The sequence below is a fragment of the Astatotilapia calliptera genome, chromosome 3, assembly GCF_900246225.1.
Source record: "Astatotilapia calliptera chromosome 3, fAstCal1.2, whole genome shotgun sequence".
NCBI classification, from domain to species: Eukaryota; Metazoa; Chordata; class Actinopteri; order Cichliformes; family Cichlidae; genus Astatotilapia; species Astatotilapia calliptera.
The window spans coordinates 7,607,844-7,623,785 of NC_039304.1; the positions used below are offsets into that span (position 1 = coordinate 7,607,844).

The 15,942-nt window shown below is 37.1% G+C and overlaps 3 protein-coding genes across 3 annotated transcripts; all 3 read right to left on the minus strand.

The window, feature by feature from the left end:
* Positions 1-1,030: 1,030 nt before the first annotated feature.
* On the minus strand, positions 1,031-2,624 carry LOC113018464 (uncharacterized). The gene is made up of 6 exons (XM_026161528.1): positions 2,566-2,624; positions 2,145-2,489; positions 1,728-2,054; positions 1,431-1,538; positions 1,300-1,331; positions 1,031-1,204 (listed from the first exon to the last, which is right to left on the minus strand). Exons 1-6 carry the CDS (start codon positions 2,606-2,608, stop codon positions 1,109-1,111), a joined length of 951 nt encoding a protein of 316 aa, XP_026017313.1. The 5' UTR covers positions 2,609-2,624; the 3' UTR covers positions 1,031-1,108.
* A 2,437-nt stretch (positions 2,625-5,061) lies between these two features.
* Positions 5,062-8,768, minus strand: LOC113018481 (uncharacterized; the record flags this gene model as incomplete). The annotated part of the gene is made up of 3 exons (XM_026161553.1): positions 5,062-5,165; positions 6,420-7,098; positions 8,739-8,768. Coding segments are annotated over 3 exons (813 nt in total), but the record flags the coding sequence as incomplete, so codon positions are not given.
* Positions 8,769-10,058: 1,290 nt separating this feature from the next.
* On the minus strand, positions 10,059-11,612 carry LOC113018445 (immunoglobulin kappa light chain-like). The gene is made up of 4 exons (XM_026161513.1): positions 11,508-11,612; positions 10,684-11,385; positions 10,314-10,357; positions 10,059-10,204 (listed from the first exon to the last, which is right to left on the minus strand). The coding sequence occupies exons 1-4, from the start codon at positions 11,605-11,607 to the stop codon at positions 10,088-10,090; spliced, it is 963 nt and encodes a 320-aa protein (XP_026017298.1). The 5' UTR covers positions 11,608-11,612; the 3' UTR covers positions 10,059-10,087.
* Positions 11,613-15,942: the final 4,330 nt, after the last annotated feature.

Below are 15,942 nucleotides of genomic sequence, written 5' to 3' on the forward strand. Positions count from 1 at the left end.
TTAGTATTTCCGCAATGATTTATAATGTTTCACAACATTTTTTGGCACATGGCTGTGTATTGTAGAACATGAATAACATTACAACAACAGACGGTGCGTTTTTGAAATTATCATTATTGTTTTAGCTTTAGACAGTTCCTTACCTTATCTGATTATAAAATCTGCTTTTAAATATTGTTTTTAAAGGGATATTTATTCTGTTGACCAAATTCAATTTTCCCCCTTTATTTCCATGCAGTACCTGAGGCAATGTTCTTTAACTAGAAATGAAAAAGCAAAAGTCACATCCTCCAGGATTTCATTGAATAATTGAATTTTATCTAACAGTGGAGTGAGTGTGATTGCTATTGTGACAAATGGGACTATTGCTGTGAACCAACAACACGAGGCTGAGAGATCTCAAACCAAGTAACTCTCAGAAGTGTCTGAATCAACAGTTTATTATAACAGTGACACTAATGGATCATTTCTGGATCATCTCTGTGATGAAGAGCCCCTTTACATCAGCCACTGAAATGAAGAAAACTCAGCACGAAACAACAGCAAAGAGTATTACTGAGTATGGATTATAATATATAGGGTCTAACTTACAATACAAAGCACCTTGAGGCATTGTCGTGATTTGGCGCTGTATAAATGGAATCAAATTGAACTGAAAGAGAAGACTTCACAAGGTCACAGATGCAACCTAACAGTTTAATAACACACAATTTATAAACTTACTGCTTACAGTAAAACAGTGAGATATGCTGCATGAAAAGCTGAAAATGCATTTTTTTAAAGGCATGATATGTGTTAATGATAAAAAAGAACTATCATATAGAAATGATGAAAAGAGAGAGAGAGAAAGCAAGCGAAAAATGTCATCAGCGTGTCAGCTTTCCTCTCACATGCCTCTGTCTTACAGAAAAGATGCTAAAATATAAGTAAAATCAGTTAACAAGAAACTTTAGACTTAGAACAAAAAAAACTGGAAAAAAAAGAGCAGGCTTTAAACCGATTGAGCAGAATAATGTTAGGAAGAGCGAGAGAACAGCCTAAACATTTCAAAGCTGCAGTAATAAGTTCATAACTAGACATGTGGCATCAAAGTCGTAACGGCTTCAGTTCAGTGTAGCTTCACCCTGGAGTACACACATTCACTCCAGATACCATCTCTCTGTTCATTTGATCTCTTGATTTCGAGGTTTTCTTCACCTCTAACCTGAGAAACAGTACAATAATGTGAATGAAATCAAAATTATGAGCCACTTAGGATGGTGTAATGATTATATAAATATTCAACTAAACAGCACATACCTTGGACAGAGGTGAAAGTCCTGAGCTAAACTCTGAAAAGCAGGCAAAGTGATTGGTGTTATGCTCAGTGGAACACACAGTATAGAGATCAACAGCATCGGTTACTGTACAGTGGTAGCGGTTTCTCTTACTGATCATGAACACAGCAAAAACCAGATAAACACCCATGATGATGATGATGATGATGCATGACAGGGTTCTCTCACGGACACAAAAACTCTCGTGATCATTGATGTCGTCTGGCAATACAGACAGGAGACATTAGAATTTCATTTCAAACCAATTTCTAATGTATGAATTGAAAAAGCAAGAAAGAGGTTATAAAAAGATAATCATCATATGTGTATTTGGGAAAGTATGAGTTTTAAACACAAGATTTTCTACTGCAAAAAAATCTTAAGTAAATTATACTCCAAAATTACTTATACCAATCTTGGTCCCATTTCCAAGCAGTATTTGTCCACATGCATTGACAGCACAGTAGTAGACCCCAGCATCATCCCGGCTCCTGACGACAAAGTTGTACATGCAGGTAGTTCGTCCTCTGTCAGTTCTCTGGGAGATGTTGTTCTTATTGTCAGAGCAATAAATCATCTCTGGAGCAGAACCATCCGAGTTTTTCAGCCACATGAAACTAGTGAGTTCTGCTGTGCATTGAGCAGAGTGAAGAGAACAGCTGAGAGTCACAGAGTCTCCGGACCTCACTGACTTTGATTCTGGCTGCTGGACGACAGAGTCGCTGATTGTTTTTGCACCTTGGAAAACAAACCATTTGGACTGTGATTGTTAGCATTGTGTTCATATTCAGTTGAAATTATGTGAAATGCAAACATGTCCAAACATACCTGTCAACATCAGAAATGTTCCTGACCCAAACTGAACCTCACTTATGTGTAAGACTCCACAGAAGTATGTTCCAACATCTTCCCATGATGTTTTATTTATGGTCAGATGATTGTTAGTCATGTCAAATTTAACTGAAGAACGGTTAACAAATTCATCACTGAACTCTCTCACATTATAGTAAGAATCAGCTTTTACCACCAGCTGTAGTTTCCTCCCTGTAGTCACCTTGTACCACACGATTTTCTTTGATGCGCTCTTTACGAAGCATTTAATAGTAGCTGAGTCGCCAATCTTCACTGTTTTCAAAGATTCAGGCTGAGAGACATCACTTAACTGTGCTGCACCTGAAATAATTCAGACAGACTCAGTTTCACACAAATGAAGATCAAAAGTTTACACAAGTCAATTTCTTTTACTTACATAAAGAGCAGATCAGGAAAACGTTCACAAAGAACATCTTCATCTTGTCTCCTTCTTCAGTACAGCAGTCCACACCTAATGAAGCAGCAGTATACTTCTCAGATTTAAAAACGCCAGCTTGTCCTACATTTTGCCACATCTGACAGGTCTGATTGGTTCATCACCATCACACTGCAGAACATGATTGGCTCTGTCGCGTAACGTGGCGTAGCGAGAGACTGAGGCCTGGCCGCCCCCTGCCATCAAAGCTGAGGGGGTAAAAGGACTTGACATTCAGCCTTATGTGTTAAAAATGTGTTAATAAAAAGTGGTAAAACAGAGCTTTTTCCTATAGTTTGGTCATCATCTTCATTCGTAATCAAGGACAAATAAAAAATGTAAGTGATCAATATGCAGAGAAATGCAGTTTAAATTGTGGAAATGTCTGTTCTAATGTTTAGAGTTTTGTGTGTAGACATGAGCCATAATCAACCTTTTGTTCGTTGGACTGAGAAGATAAGGACTGTGTCACTAACCAGTCAATATACTTTTGAACAACAAAAACAATGTTAAATGTTGTAAACGTCAAACACTCAATTGTCAGTTCATTGTCATTGTGCTGACAGTTAAATGTGCTCAATACTAATTAAAAAATAATCAGTTAACGTTAATTATGTTTAGGTTGACAATTTTAATATTGTGAAAAAAAAAGACTTTAAAGACAGGTTTAATCCAGGCTGCGCTGAAAACCTATGTAGAAAATGTCTTGAGAGATATGAGTGTGCGAATGTGTGTGTGCGTGTGTGTGTGTGTGTGTGTGTATGTGTGTGTGTGTGTGTGTGTGTGTGTGTGTGTGTGTGTGTGTGTGTGTGTGTGAGAGAGAGAGAGAGAGAGAGAGAGACAGAAACTAAATGAGAGTGCACACAGGACACTCTGATCTCTGAATGTCTCACAGTTAAAGTGCATGACTTAGTAAAAAGGGGGATTGTATTGAGTAAATTGTGACGGAGAAACAGTTTGCAAGAGAAAAAGTATTCGGATTAAAAGTGAATGTGAAGAATGGAAAGTGAAGCTTATTCAGATATGATTGAATGTTCAAATGTAACTGAATTATCTTTGATAAAAGAGAGAGAATGATAACGTGTGGCTGAGGATCTATTGACCTGGTTGATTGAGTAGATATTAGAGAGAGAGAGAGAGATGGGGCGAGTGGGCACTTGACAAAGTCTAAACTGGGATGTATGGAGGTGTTTTCGGTTTGTTCCCAGCGGTCCTGTAACATTAACAGTTTAGATCATTGGATCTCAGAATTCCAGCAGAGATGCATAGAGGGAGAGAGGACTGCCCATATTCTGGACTTGCTGCGATGTCAATAGGCCAGTCATCCATAAAAACAAAGCAAATCCAGGCATATTTTGAATATTCTTCCTGAGCTAATTACTACTACAGCTGTAGTTTGTGGCTACACGCATTCAGTGGTGTGATCAAGCATTTGTCCCCTTCCTGATTTCCTGTTTTTTTGTATGTTTGTCACACTTAACGTTTTAGACCATCAAACACATTTAAATATTAGACAAAGATAACACATATAAACAAACAAGGGACTTTCCAAATGAAGGTGTTTACTATTAGGAAGAAAAACCCTACATGGCCCTGTGTGAAAAAGTGTTCACCCCGTAAAACCTAATAACTGGTTGGGCCACGCTTAGCAACAAACAAAGCGTTTGAGGGCAATGAGTCTTTTACAGTGCGGTGGAAGGGAAGGGGGCGGGCACTTCAAACCACTGTATTCACGCTCCACTCATACTCACGTCTGATCTCAACACACAAACGTCAGAATATTCAAAATATTTTTATTATTTTGGTTGAGAGGGGGGAGGGACTAAAATTCACGATGCAAAAAAAAAGTGATCATTATTATCATGATATTAAAATACAAATGCACATAATTCTTTTATATACATAACAGACACTTTTAATAGTCTGAAATACAAATGTCATTATTGTCCATGTTAAATTGTGGTGTGAGGAAATGAATGAAATAGTAACTTATAAATGTCTTTTATAAGGGAAGTCATGCTTCAAAGAGAACCTCACAAGGTCCTGTGTTTATACACAGAGACCAAAAGCCTGTCCACTTTACTGCTTTACACTAGAATAGACACATTTACTCCAGGTGTTGTCCATCTGCATTTCTGATCTGTTCATCTTCATGTCCCTCAAAGGTTTGAAATAGAGGTAGCCTCCTCCTTGGTCACCCTGGGGATGAAAAACAGTACAACAGCTGAGTCACTTTCACATTTATTAAAAAAAACTAACAAACATGGATGGAACGTAAAACTGTGCTTTTTCTTTCAAAAGAAAATGCACTTACATTTGCTTTGAAAAAGGGGGAGTTTTTTGCTGGATAATCTGGAAAACAGAAAACTGTGTCAATATAATGTCAAATTCACCGGAGGATAAAAAACAAACATAAGGAATACTAAACCACTTGCCTGTGTATGTGCTCCTGTTTTTCTTTCTTGTCATGCACATTAAGGAAGCCAGTAAAACACTCAGGACGCTGGTGAAAGCTGAAACCCCCCTCCAGAAATACAACAAGAGAAGAGTGTCCCCTTCATCTACTGAGATAGTAACCCAACAAATAAAGTTAAAACACAGATGTTGTCTTGTCAGCAAAACTGGCTTGGTTGGTAAAATGCTAAATGGCCTGTATTTATATAGCGCTTTACTAGTCCCTAAGAACCCCAAAGCACTTTACACATTCAGTCATCCACACATTCACACACTGGTGATGGCAAGCTACATTGTAGCCACAGCCACCCTGGGGCGCACTGACAGAGGCGAGGCTGCCGGACACTGGCGCCACCAGGCCCTCTAACCACCACCAGTAGGCAACGGGTGAAGTATCTTGCCCAAGGATGCAAAGACCGAGACTGTCCAAGCCGGGGCTTAAACCGGCAACCTTACGATTACAAGGCGAACTCCCAACTCTTGAGCCACGATCACCCACTAAATAGACTGATTCTTATAGAGCACTTTTGTACTCTCCAGGAGCACTCTATACAACATGCCTCATACAGACAAGCACGTTTTTTTCTGTTTAAGTGTTTTTGAATTTCTGTAACACACTCACTCATTGATGCATCAGAGAGCAGTTTGGGGTTAGTGTGTTACATGTAGACTGAAGCAGCCAGGCAACCACTCATACACCCACCTCATACAACGCAAACTGTGCCATAGACAAACAGATGTCGACCATGTCTGGTAATACTGATGACACTATTTTTTTATTATGGGTCAATGTCTGCTGCAAGTAGCGGACAGAGATTAACAATACTGCATGGACATTTTTAAATGTATTTATAGTTAAACAATTCTACCTAATAACATGCGACCATTTAAATTTACCATTTTAAAGCGTGCTGGATAATAAGCGTATTTGTCTGTACTGTTAGAAAGGCTGTCTCCCTCCTTATGTCAGCATTATAACAGCGTTGTCTAGCCTTATTTGTGTCTTAATCAGTTAAGTTATAAAGCAAAAGGTCATTAAGCTAGGCACCTAATACGTATTTACTTGTAAATGTCTGAACAATATGTTTAAAGGTTTTCCCATGATTATTTTTATGTTGGCTGGAAAGAAAATATTTTTATTTTCCGCTGTTAGTGCAGCTTAGTGCAAGTTACTACAACTTCTGCATGAATGTCCATTTCATGCTTTGGAGAGGCAAAGTGGGAAATGCTTTAAAAAGCAAAAGGTCATTAAGATAAGCAGTTAATATGTATTTACATGGTGGACTGGCCTGCCTTTACACACTTTGACATGATAGTGAGTAGCTTGTTCAGATAATAGAACCTTTCCCAAAATTACTTACCCTCAACATTCAGCTTGGTCCCATTGCCAAACAGTAAGCGTCCACATAAAGCAACAGCACAGTAGTAGGACCCAACATGAGAGACATTCAAGTTCTTCATTGGCAGGCTGTACACACAGGTGTGTGCTTGTGCCTCAGATTTCTTCTTGCACTCATCATTCCTGCCTCCATGGGTGTATATGAGCCCTGGATGAGATTCTTCAGAGTCTTTGAACCAGTAAACCTTGTGGTCTTCATCACAGGTCCCAGTGCGGACTGTACAGTTCAGAGTCACAGAGTCTCCTGGCTGGATGGTCTCAGATAGTGATTGTAGGACAAAAGTCTGGATGTCCAAACTGGAACCTTTTACATTGAGATATGTTTCTTTGGTAAACTCTAAAATAAAAGTAAAGCTTGTTGCGCAGTAGTAAGTAGCTGAATCTGAGACACGCAGATCTGTTATTTTCAAATGATTTTTACTGATGCCAGTAACTAACGTAAAGCGTGGATTACTTTTGAATTCATTATAAAATATGCCATTTCCCTCATATCTGTAGTAGGTAGAGATGAGTCTTGGTTTTTGTCCCAGAGTTTGTTTGTACCAGTAAAGTCTTGCAGCTTCACCTTCGTAAGAACAGTGCAGAGTTACTTCATCACCAACATCAGCAGAAACAAAATCAGTCTCTTGATGAAGAGATGAGTGCGGTTCAGCTGGCTGAGCTGAAACAAGATACAAGACAACGCACACACATTTCTTTCATTGCATATATATTTAGTGCAGTGGACATCTGAAACCTAATTGAGAAATGACATCTCAAAACAGCAAAATTAGAACTCACCTATTATTCCTACGCACACACGTATCAGATAAACTACAAATATTAAATGTGTCATTATGGTAAAATAATTTTTCTGCTCTTCAAAGAGGAAATTTCATGTGACCGGCCAACCACAGAATATGTGTAATGTCCCGTAAAGGAAACATGCTCATCGCTGTCATGTTTAGCGCTTGAAAAATGAAAAACCACAGACATCCTTGGTTGTGCAACGTTGTGGACGTAAAATGGGTCGTGCTTTCTTTGAAGATTTGCTTCAGTTTCCATTTAGAGAAAGAAAACTACGACGCTCATCTGGTTTGCTTTGTTTCAGATGTGACACTGTGTGGCACTAACATTAAAGTGGTCCTGTCATTACTAATTTCAAACTCAACTCTATCTATCTTCTATTCTTTGACTCACATAAAATAGTTGGTTATTTTGACCACCTGGGATTAGTTTAAAAACGTTGTGGCGCTGCCGTGGTTTAAACTCGGCCTTCCTATTGGTCTTTCTTCCCGTGCCTAACTCATACTTTGCCTTCTGCAGCAGGCTTCTCCCTGTAATGATAAGAGCATTAAAATAACACAAACACACCACACGTTTTCCTCTAGGTTGTCCTCACACCTTAAAGTTTCTGTGCCTTGCTGCGTCAGGACACCATCACCCTATAGTCGTGGTGATGGTGGGCAGGCTGTGAGACAAAGCTGTGTGAAAGGTACAGCCACGTTGCTCGGTGATAGCATAATAGCCTGTTTTAGCTAGCTGAAATGTATTGTTTGGGGGCAAATACAATAGTGTTAAAAATGCTTATATATGAATATTCAGTCCAGTACACCTAAAACTATGTTGAGATCGTGAAATGTTGGCATAGAACTATGGCGCAAGCCTGAAAACGTCCCACAAAAACTGAGCAAACAGGTGTTTTTTAACCTTTTTTTTAAACTGTGCTGCAATGAATTACTGCACAACTAATTTTGACTGCATCTCCACACAGGATGTGCTTACGAAGATGGAATATGGGGGCGAGCAGAAGTACGTTAAAGTTCCACAAAGTGATGAATGGAGGACATGCATATTGTATTGAAGAAAAGAGTAATGAACATGCTGTCATTTGCATTGTCCAGCACACCTATGTCAGACCCTTTGATAAACAATATTCCAATGAGAGCGTGTACACTGTTCCATGTTTTAGAAAATGATTGAAAATTGCGGTTCACAGTTCAAAATAAATGTTTTTCAGAAAAACATTGGCTCTTTTTAATAAATGTGTATTTCCCAAGGAATTTCTGAAAGTTCAGAAGAGTAAAATTTAAACATTTTAGAATTAATTAGAAGAAAACTCTTATGTAGTTAAAATAAAATACTCTGTGAGACTTGATATCTAAACTCTTAACACCTAGCTAGCATTAATAAGTGTTAAATTATCAACTCCAGACAGATTTGGTATTTAACACTAAATCTGAGTTAAGATGCCAACTCTCCAAAAAGAGTTAAATTCACACTCTTTGGTGTGGACCCATATAGACACTTTAATAGTGTTGAAATCAAATCTGACAGTGTTAATTTGTGTATACTGGATTTGCTGTGTACCAGGTACTTTTTTAGTACATGCTCGCCCGGGGTTTCCAAGAGTCTGACTAAAAGCCACAGACTGAACAGCATTTATATTGTTGCGTCAACCGTTACCTTTGTGGTAGTGTTCCCATCACATATTAATTACAATGCCGGACTTGGTAATTTAGAGCAGAATGATCAAAATTTGACAGTTTCAGGCCTGAGCAGAAGAGCCGAGGAGGTGAAGCTGTCGACTGAGGCAGAACAGTGTGCATTGCAGAGGAGAAGCTGCCAGGTTAATAGATGTGGCAGATGTGGATGAGATGATAAACCCTGACTGTGGTCGTTTTATAATAATCATTTAACATTTTAAAACCAGCTGAAAGGTCAGTTTTAAAATAAAGCCATTCAGATAGTTGCAAATAAAATAAAGATGGTATAAAAACAGAACATTTATTGTGAAACAAATTCCACAAATTATTCAAAATCAATTTTGAACTTTTCATAATGTTCTTCTGCAAAAATAACATCTTCAGATGTGTTAGGTGTGGTGTTGGTATACCGTTTATTTATTCTATTCTAATTTTAATTTTACGATCTATAATAGAATGATCAAAATCAGTGATAAAACTAACAAGACCTCCAAATACTTAAGTACTTTTTTGTCAAATATTATTATACTCATACAAATATTATCATTATTATTATAAATAAGTATAAACTTGTGGAAATCAACAACTTAATGTTGGTTGCTCAGATCGACACTTTAATAGAAACTGTTTGTCTTTGACATTAACTGTAATGATATTCTGTACAACTTGATACAACTCTAACTGAACACTCAAAGCACTTTACACAACTTGCCTTATTCACACATTTACACAATGTAAATGCTTTCTATTTAACATTCACACACATTCATACTTCAGTGAATGCATTGGGGAGCAATTTGGCATTAGTATCTTGCCCAAGAGTATTTGTTACATATATTTATGTATGTAGCAAATACTGGATATTGACATAACAAATTTCATATTAAAATGATACCGTTTTAGTATGTCAATAATTTATCAGCCAATTAGGAAATATAGACTCTGTGAATAAAAAAAGAAAACAAGCATTTAATGTTCGGACATTCAGCAAATATGCGATGTTATAATCAACTTTTCAGTTGTAATTTATATTAGCAATAAATGAGAAAAAGAAGAGAAATACAGCAACCAATGTACTTTTAAACGAGTCATATTTGAGACAAAAGTACACATGATACTGCTACGCTTAAGCCCTATTACACAGAAGTAAACATGTAAAGTTTTATTATTTGACACTAGAATACAGACATTTATCCTCTGGATTCTCTCTTTTTCTTGTAGATCTGCTGGTCTTTTTTACCCTCAAAGCAGCATAATGAAGGGTTTCTTCAGGTTCACAATTCTGATAATGAAATAAATCCACAAATCACAATATGGCACATGTTATAAAATTTGAAAAATGACAGATAATTGTCATAATAACAAAATGATTTAGAATTGTATTATTCTACCTCTGTGTTTGTTATAGAGGAACCTGAAAATCTTGCATTAGACCCTGAAACAAACACACAGACACACAAATCATATTTCAACCATACTGGATGGTAATTTTATATAAACAATATATGAACAGCAACATTTACCTGTACACTGCTGTCTGCTTATACCATAAATTAAGAAAGCCAGTATAAAGATCAGGATTGTGGTGAATGCCAAGGCAGCAATTAAGAAATACACAGAGAGAAGAAAAGTCTCCTGAGCTGCAGTAACAAATATGACAATAAGATATTATGTTAGCAGCTTTTCCAATTTGTAATAACATTTTAATTGTAAACAGAACTATTCATCAGTAAAAGAAATGTGTGCTAAGCTTCTACTCACACCCAAAATCCAGCTCGGTCCCGTTTCCAAAAAGCATGTATCCACACGAGGCAACAGCACAGTAGTAGATCCCAGCATGAGAAACATCCAGGTTCTTCATTGGCAGGCTGTACACACAGGTGTTTGTGTGTGTCTTTGGTTTCCTCTCACACTCATCATTCCTGCCTCCATGGCTGTAAATGAGTCCTGAATGAGACTCTTCAGAGTCTTTGAACCAGTAAACACTGTGTTCTTCATCACAGGTCCCAGTGTGTACTGTACAGTTCAGAGTCACAGAGCCTCCTGGTTGGATGGTCTCAGATGCAGACTGCTGAATTAAAGGCCGGCTGTTCAAACCTGAACCTTTAACACTCACAGTGATTCCTTCTGCAAATTCAAAACTTACCGAAAAGCTACTCGCGCAGAAATAGGTAGCTGAGTCCGAAACTTGAAGATTTTTTATCATCAAATGGTTTTGAGCTTTTTCAGTAGACAGTGTGAAGCGTGGATTGTTCTCACATTCATCATAGAAAGTGCCATTTTTATCATACGAATAGAAGCTAGAAATGAGTCTTGGCTTCTCTCCCAGTGTTTGCTTATACCAGTAAAACCTTGCTACCACTTCACCTTCATAGAAACACTGCAAAGTTACACTCTCCCCGACATTAGTGGATATAAAAACTCTGTCTTGACGAACAGACGAGAGTTGATGACTCTTCGGAGCTGAAATGATAGAAGGAAAGAAACAAAACAAAGAAAACTGATTTAAAAAAAGTAGAACTCATGTCACTGAGTGACCTTAATCTCTAAAAGATAAAAGTTACTGAGGAAAAAACACAACTCACTCATTTCCCCAAAGAACAACAGCATCAAATAGAAAACAGATGGTGGAGATATCATCATGTTCAAATCCGTGACTTGAATGGAAAGAATCTTTCTGTTCATAGTGTCTTCAGGGGCAAGACTGTATTTGATTGGTTGATTTAAAGTCACACTGTATGCAAGGAAACAGCTTCACATTCACAGCATAGTGTCAAAACGTGATGAGAGATTCACATTGAGAACAAAGTGGCTCTTGAACTTTCCACTGAACTTCAAGTTATTGAAATTTAACTGACCACTCAGTCTTACTCGGATTGCACTTCACGGATCTCACTGATCTAAATATTATTTTTAATATCTAGTCTAGTACAGGAAAATGTAGCAACTTCAACTTAGTGTAAGTGTTGTTTGTACAACAAATAGCTCAGTGGTGAAGGACACTGCTGGCAGTACCAATTTCCTTCGCCACTGCCTGAACTTATAATCTTTACCCTTTTCTGTGTGCATGTTCTTACATGTTGTTATTGACATTTTTTTGTAACTAGTTCAAATCAAGAGAGGAGGTTCATTGGGGAAAAAATGCATATTAAACAAAAAACACCTTGGATCAAATAAGAGCATAAGGAAACTTTCAGATAAGCATGTCTGAAGTGACTTTGGATTTGCACTAGTGGCTAAAAATAATGTATTTCTATCACCATCTTTACTATATAAGAAAGTGATCAATTCGCCACTCTTACATGTAACCTACATATCAAGGAAGTGTACAGTTTCTTTATTCTATTCATAAGTAAACTGAAGGTTATTTTTAAATGCATTTAAGAGATTTAGAATTTTTTTTCAGTTATTCATTTCCTTGAAAAATGCAAAATATTTCACACTTTAACCTGCAATATTTTGTGTATCTTAAAACCAGCTTATTTTTAACAGGGTTAAAAATAAATCCATACTGGTTCCAGCAATATAAATCATATTTATCCACAGTTATTCATGATGACCAATTTTATCAATGTTTTTTTCCGATCTTTGATGCATTTGTCAAATATTATATTAATTGACATTACTCTAAAACAGTGAGTATAGTACTGCTAGATGTTAGGAGATGAGTCAAAGAAAGAAATTAGAACGAGGAACTGAAGAAGTGCCATTTGGGAAATGTCACTGTATGATCCTGTGGTTTTTTCTTTGTGCTATTTACTACACTGTAAAAAAAAAATATATAATATAAAAATATAAAAGTATTTTACTGTGTATTTTACAGTTTTGTACTGTTTTTTTTAGAATATCATTAAAATTACATAAAGAAACTGTGATTTTACATTTCAAATGTAAATTAACATAAAATCAAAAAACAATTTTCTTGTTTTTTAAATGTATTTGTCTGTACATATGCATATTTAGATTGTTAAAATACATTCACGAATGTATCATAATTTCACAAATATTTGTCCGTTATTTCAAAGATTGAAGTGTTAAATTCAAATGAAATGCTATGGAAAAATATATAACATGATTCTAACTGATGATTACATGATTGTAACTTTTGTTACATCAAATAATAATAATTATTATTATTGTTATTTAGGGCGATCGTGGCTCAAGAGTTGGCAGTTCATCTTGTAATCAGAAGGTTGCTGGTTCGAGCCCCGGCTCGGACACTCTTGGTCGTTGCGTCCTTGGTCAAGACACTTCACCTACCGCCTACTAGTGATGGCCAGAGGGGCCGATGGTGCGATATGGCAGCCTCACCTCTGTCAGTCTGTCCCAGGGCATGCAATCCATTATTATTTAAACCAACTGTTAACTGTATATTTCTGTACATTTAAGTATTATTATTCATATTGCCACATTCATTGACTTTGTTTATAGGTAATTTCATTGTTTAATCAGATTAAAATGTTCCTAATTTAATGTTTAAAAGCACTTGAAAAAGGCAAAATCCCATGTAAAATTAGGGCAACAAACTGTATTGTCATTTCTGAAAATAATCATATTTTTATGAGAAAGTTATTTTCTGTTATTTTCTGGTATTATTTTGGCGCCCCAGCTGCCGGAATATTACTGTTTTTCTAGGATTTTTTTTTTTTTACAGTGTAGTGTAGATCTGCAGAACCAGCACCCCAATGCAACATGCCTGTGTCGGCTCTCTGTTTAAAACATCCCATCCTCTGACCCTATGAGTACTAGCCAAGGCAATGCAGAGTTCAGATGGAACTGGTGTGGGTGAGAGGACTCGCCCAGTTCTCACTGCCTAGAAGTCCAGGTGTGTCTTCCCTGTTTCATCTGATAAGCCACACCGTTAGCAGGAACTCCCCTCTCAGTTGTGGTCCTTGGAATTTCTGGGCTGATTTTAGAGGCCTGGATTTGTATGGCCATGGGACTGTTATTTTTAAAGGGCTGGTGTAGGATTCATAAGATTCACATTTTTACTTTTACTTGGAGCAAGCTTGGAGGAGAGAGCACTAGAGAGCACATCGTTCAATGTTAAACAAAATAATCTAACAGGAAAGCAGGACTTTGTGGATATTCAGCCCTTCAGGAATACAGTGGGATCCCAAATCTTCACATAGTTGGGAAAGGCTGCGAGAAGCTTGGGAAGCTGCAATCCACCATGTAAGCAATGAAAGTACAAATTCTTCTCAGAAATACAATCCAAAACACCAATGATGATGATGAGCAGAGCCAAAGTCCAATTTGGAAATCCAACATCTGGGCAGCGAATGATCCCACTGGCATCTCTGCTGGAATTTCCAACTGCTCATCTTACAGAAGGCGCAGGGAACCGTTCAAGAATGTCTATGGGTGCTTTAATGTATGCTCTGTCAAGAGCCCACACACCTCTCCCCCTTATCTAGACAGACAATCATGTTGTTTACATGAAATCTTCTGCTGTCCAGCCAAACCCTATCATTCTCTCTCTATTTCCCCACTTACATGTTTTAAAACAAAGTTTAAACTTGAAAATCGTTTCATCCCTTTTTTCATCACTACTTCAATTAGATTTGTCTTTAGCACATTCTCACATGAACATTCATTTTAGCATAATTCCTTTTCAACTAAATCACAGAGGAATTCATTCTATTACTTTTTCTCCTTACAACTCTGTTTGACTTCAACCTCTCTTGATGCCACCTTTGATTTGTATTCAAAGTGTAGTCGCCTTCACTGTTCAGGGTCATTTACCTTGTTGTAGTAAAGCTGTCCCTCTGCAGCATGAAATAATTGTGTACATGGGGAAATGACAGTTTGTGCTTTAGATTATAAGGAGAGAAAAAAAGATTTCTAAAAACTGTGTTGATATGTAATACACAACATAACACACAAAAAGAAAGACGGCATGGTGAAAGATGTTTTATGCTGCATTTGAACTCACAACTATCAACATACAAGAGAGAACAGAGTGTGTCAAATCTGCCATTAAGCCAATAGACAGTACAAAATTTTGAAAATCTGAATAGAGACACAGCACACAACTGAGCCAGTCGCTTTGAAGTATGAATGGTCTGTTAGTCGGTGAAAAAGAAGTAAAATGGCAGACGACAATAACATATACTGGGACTGTTGCAAATCCCAGCCCAGTCACTTTCTATCCCACCTTCAATGAGTCTGTCAGTTTAATTTCAGTGTGCTTTACTGATCTTCGTGCAGTCACTGGTTATTGGTGGGATTGCTGCACTGCAGCAATTCGTGGATATTTGGATGTTAGTCTGTTCTTCTTATTCAATACTGACATTATTACTGTAGTGCAATATTTTTTTGGACCACTTTCTGTGAGTCAGTCAGCTTCTATTCTGTGTGCTTTACATTTATGTGCTCTTCTTCTTCCCCATCCTCATCTCACTCTGGTCCCTCAGAGAGCTACCCAAGCCTTCGTCTTTATATCTGAGATGACAGCATAGCTACAGTCTTTCAGTTGTGGTGAGAATGTTAATGGAAGCCAACATCTGGAGTTTACTTCCCAGCCAAATGCCATTCTGTTTGTAGGTATTGGCTATAGCTATTATTAATGGACTACACTTAATTGTGAACAACAACAACAATGATAATAATAGTAATAATGATGTGGGAAGTATTTGCAAATCCCAAACACAGATTTCCCACAGCTGTTTTAAATGCACAGACTAGATAACTATAAGCAAACAGTTTGTTTTCTCTAACTAATGTTGAACTAGTGATGGTAAATTTGATTCTTTTTACTGAATCGAGTTTTAATGAGTCACTCACCAAAGTGAATCGGGTTTTTTGAGTCATTTGATTCACTGAAAATCATTCATCTTAGCAGTGGGATTTACAGAGAGTGCAAAAAATTTACATTTTCACTCAAACTTAATTTGTTTCTCTTTTCATGTAAATCCCACTGCTAAGATGAATGATTCTTAAAAAAAACCCCAACTATTTTATAGAGCAAAAAAGAGCAAAAACATTTCTAAAATTAAGCAATTTCCTATCAAAATTGCT

What these genes read in the sequence shown, in the direction of transcription:
- LOC113018464 (XM_026161528.1), bottom strand. Translation starts at nt 2,608, where the DNA reads ATGAAGATGTTCTTTGTGAACGTTTTCCTGATCTGCTCTTTAT. An exon ending in TTTCCTGATCTGCTCTTTAT is followed by an intron (nt 2,490 to 2,565) that starts GTAAGTAAAAGA and finishes GAATTATTTCAG; the next exon opens with GTGCAGCACAGTTAAGTGAT. An exon ending in GACTTTCACCTCTGTCCAAG is followed by an intron (nt 1,205 to 1,299) that starts GTATGTGCTGTT and finishes ACTGTTTCTCAG; the next exon opens with GTTAGAGGTGAAGAAAACCT.
- LOC113018445 (XM_026161513.1), bottom strand. Translation starts at nt 11,607, where the DNA reads ATGAACAGAAAGATTCTTTCCATTCAAGTCACGGATTTGAACATGATG. An exon ending in GACCGAGCTGGATTTTGGGT is followed by an intron (nt 10,358 to 10,683) that starts GTGAGTAGAAGC and finishes TGTTTGTTTCAG; the next exon opens with GGTCTAATGCAAGATTTTCA. An exon ending in CCTCTATAACAAACACAGAG is followed by an intron (nt 10,205 to 10,313) that starts GTAGAATAATAC and finishes TTTCATTATCAG; the next exon opens with AATTGTGAACCTGAAGAAAC.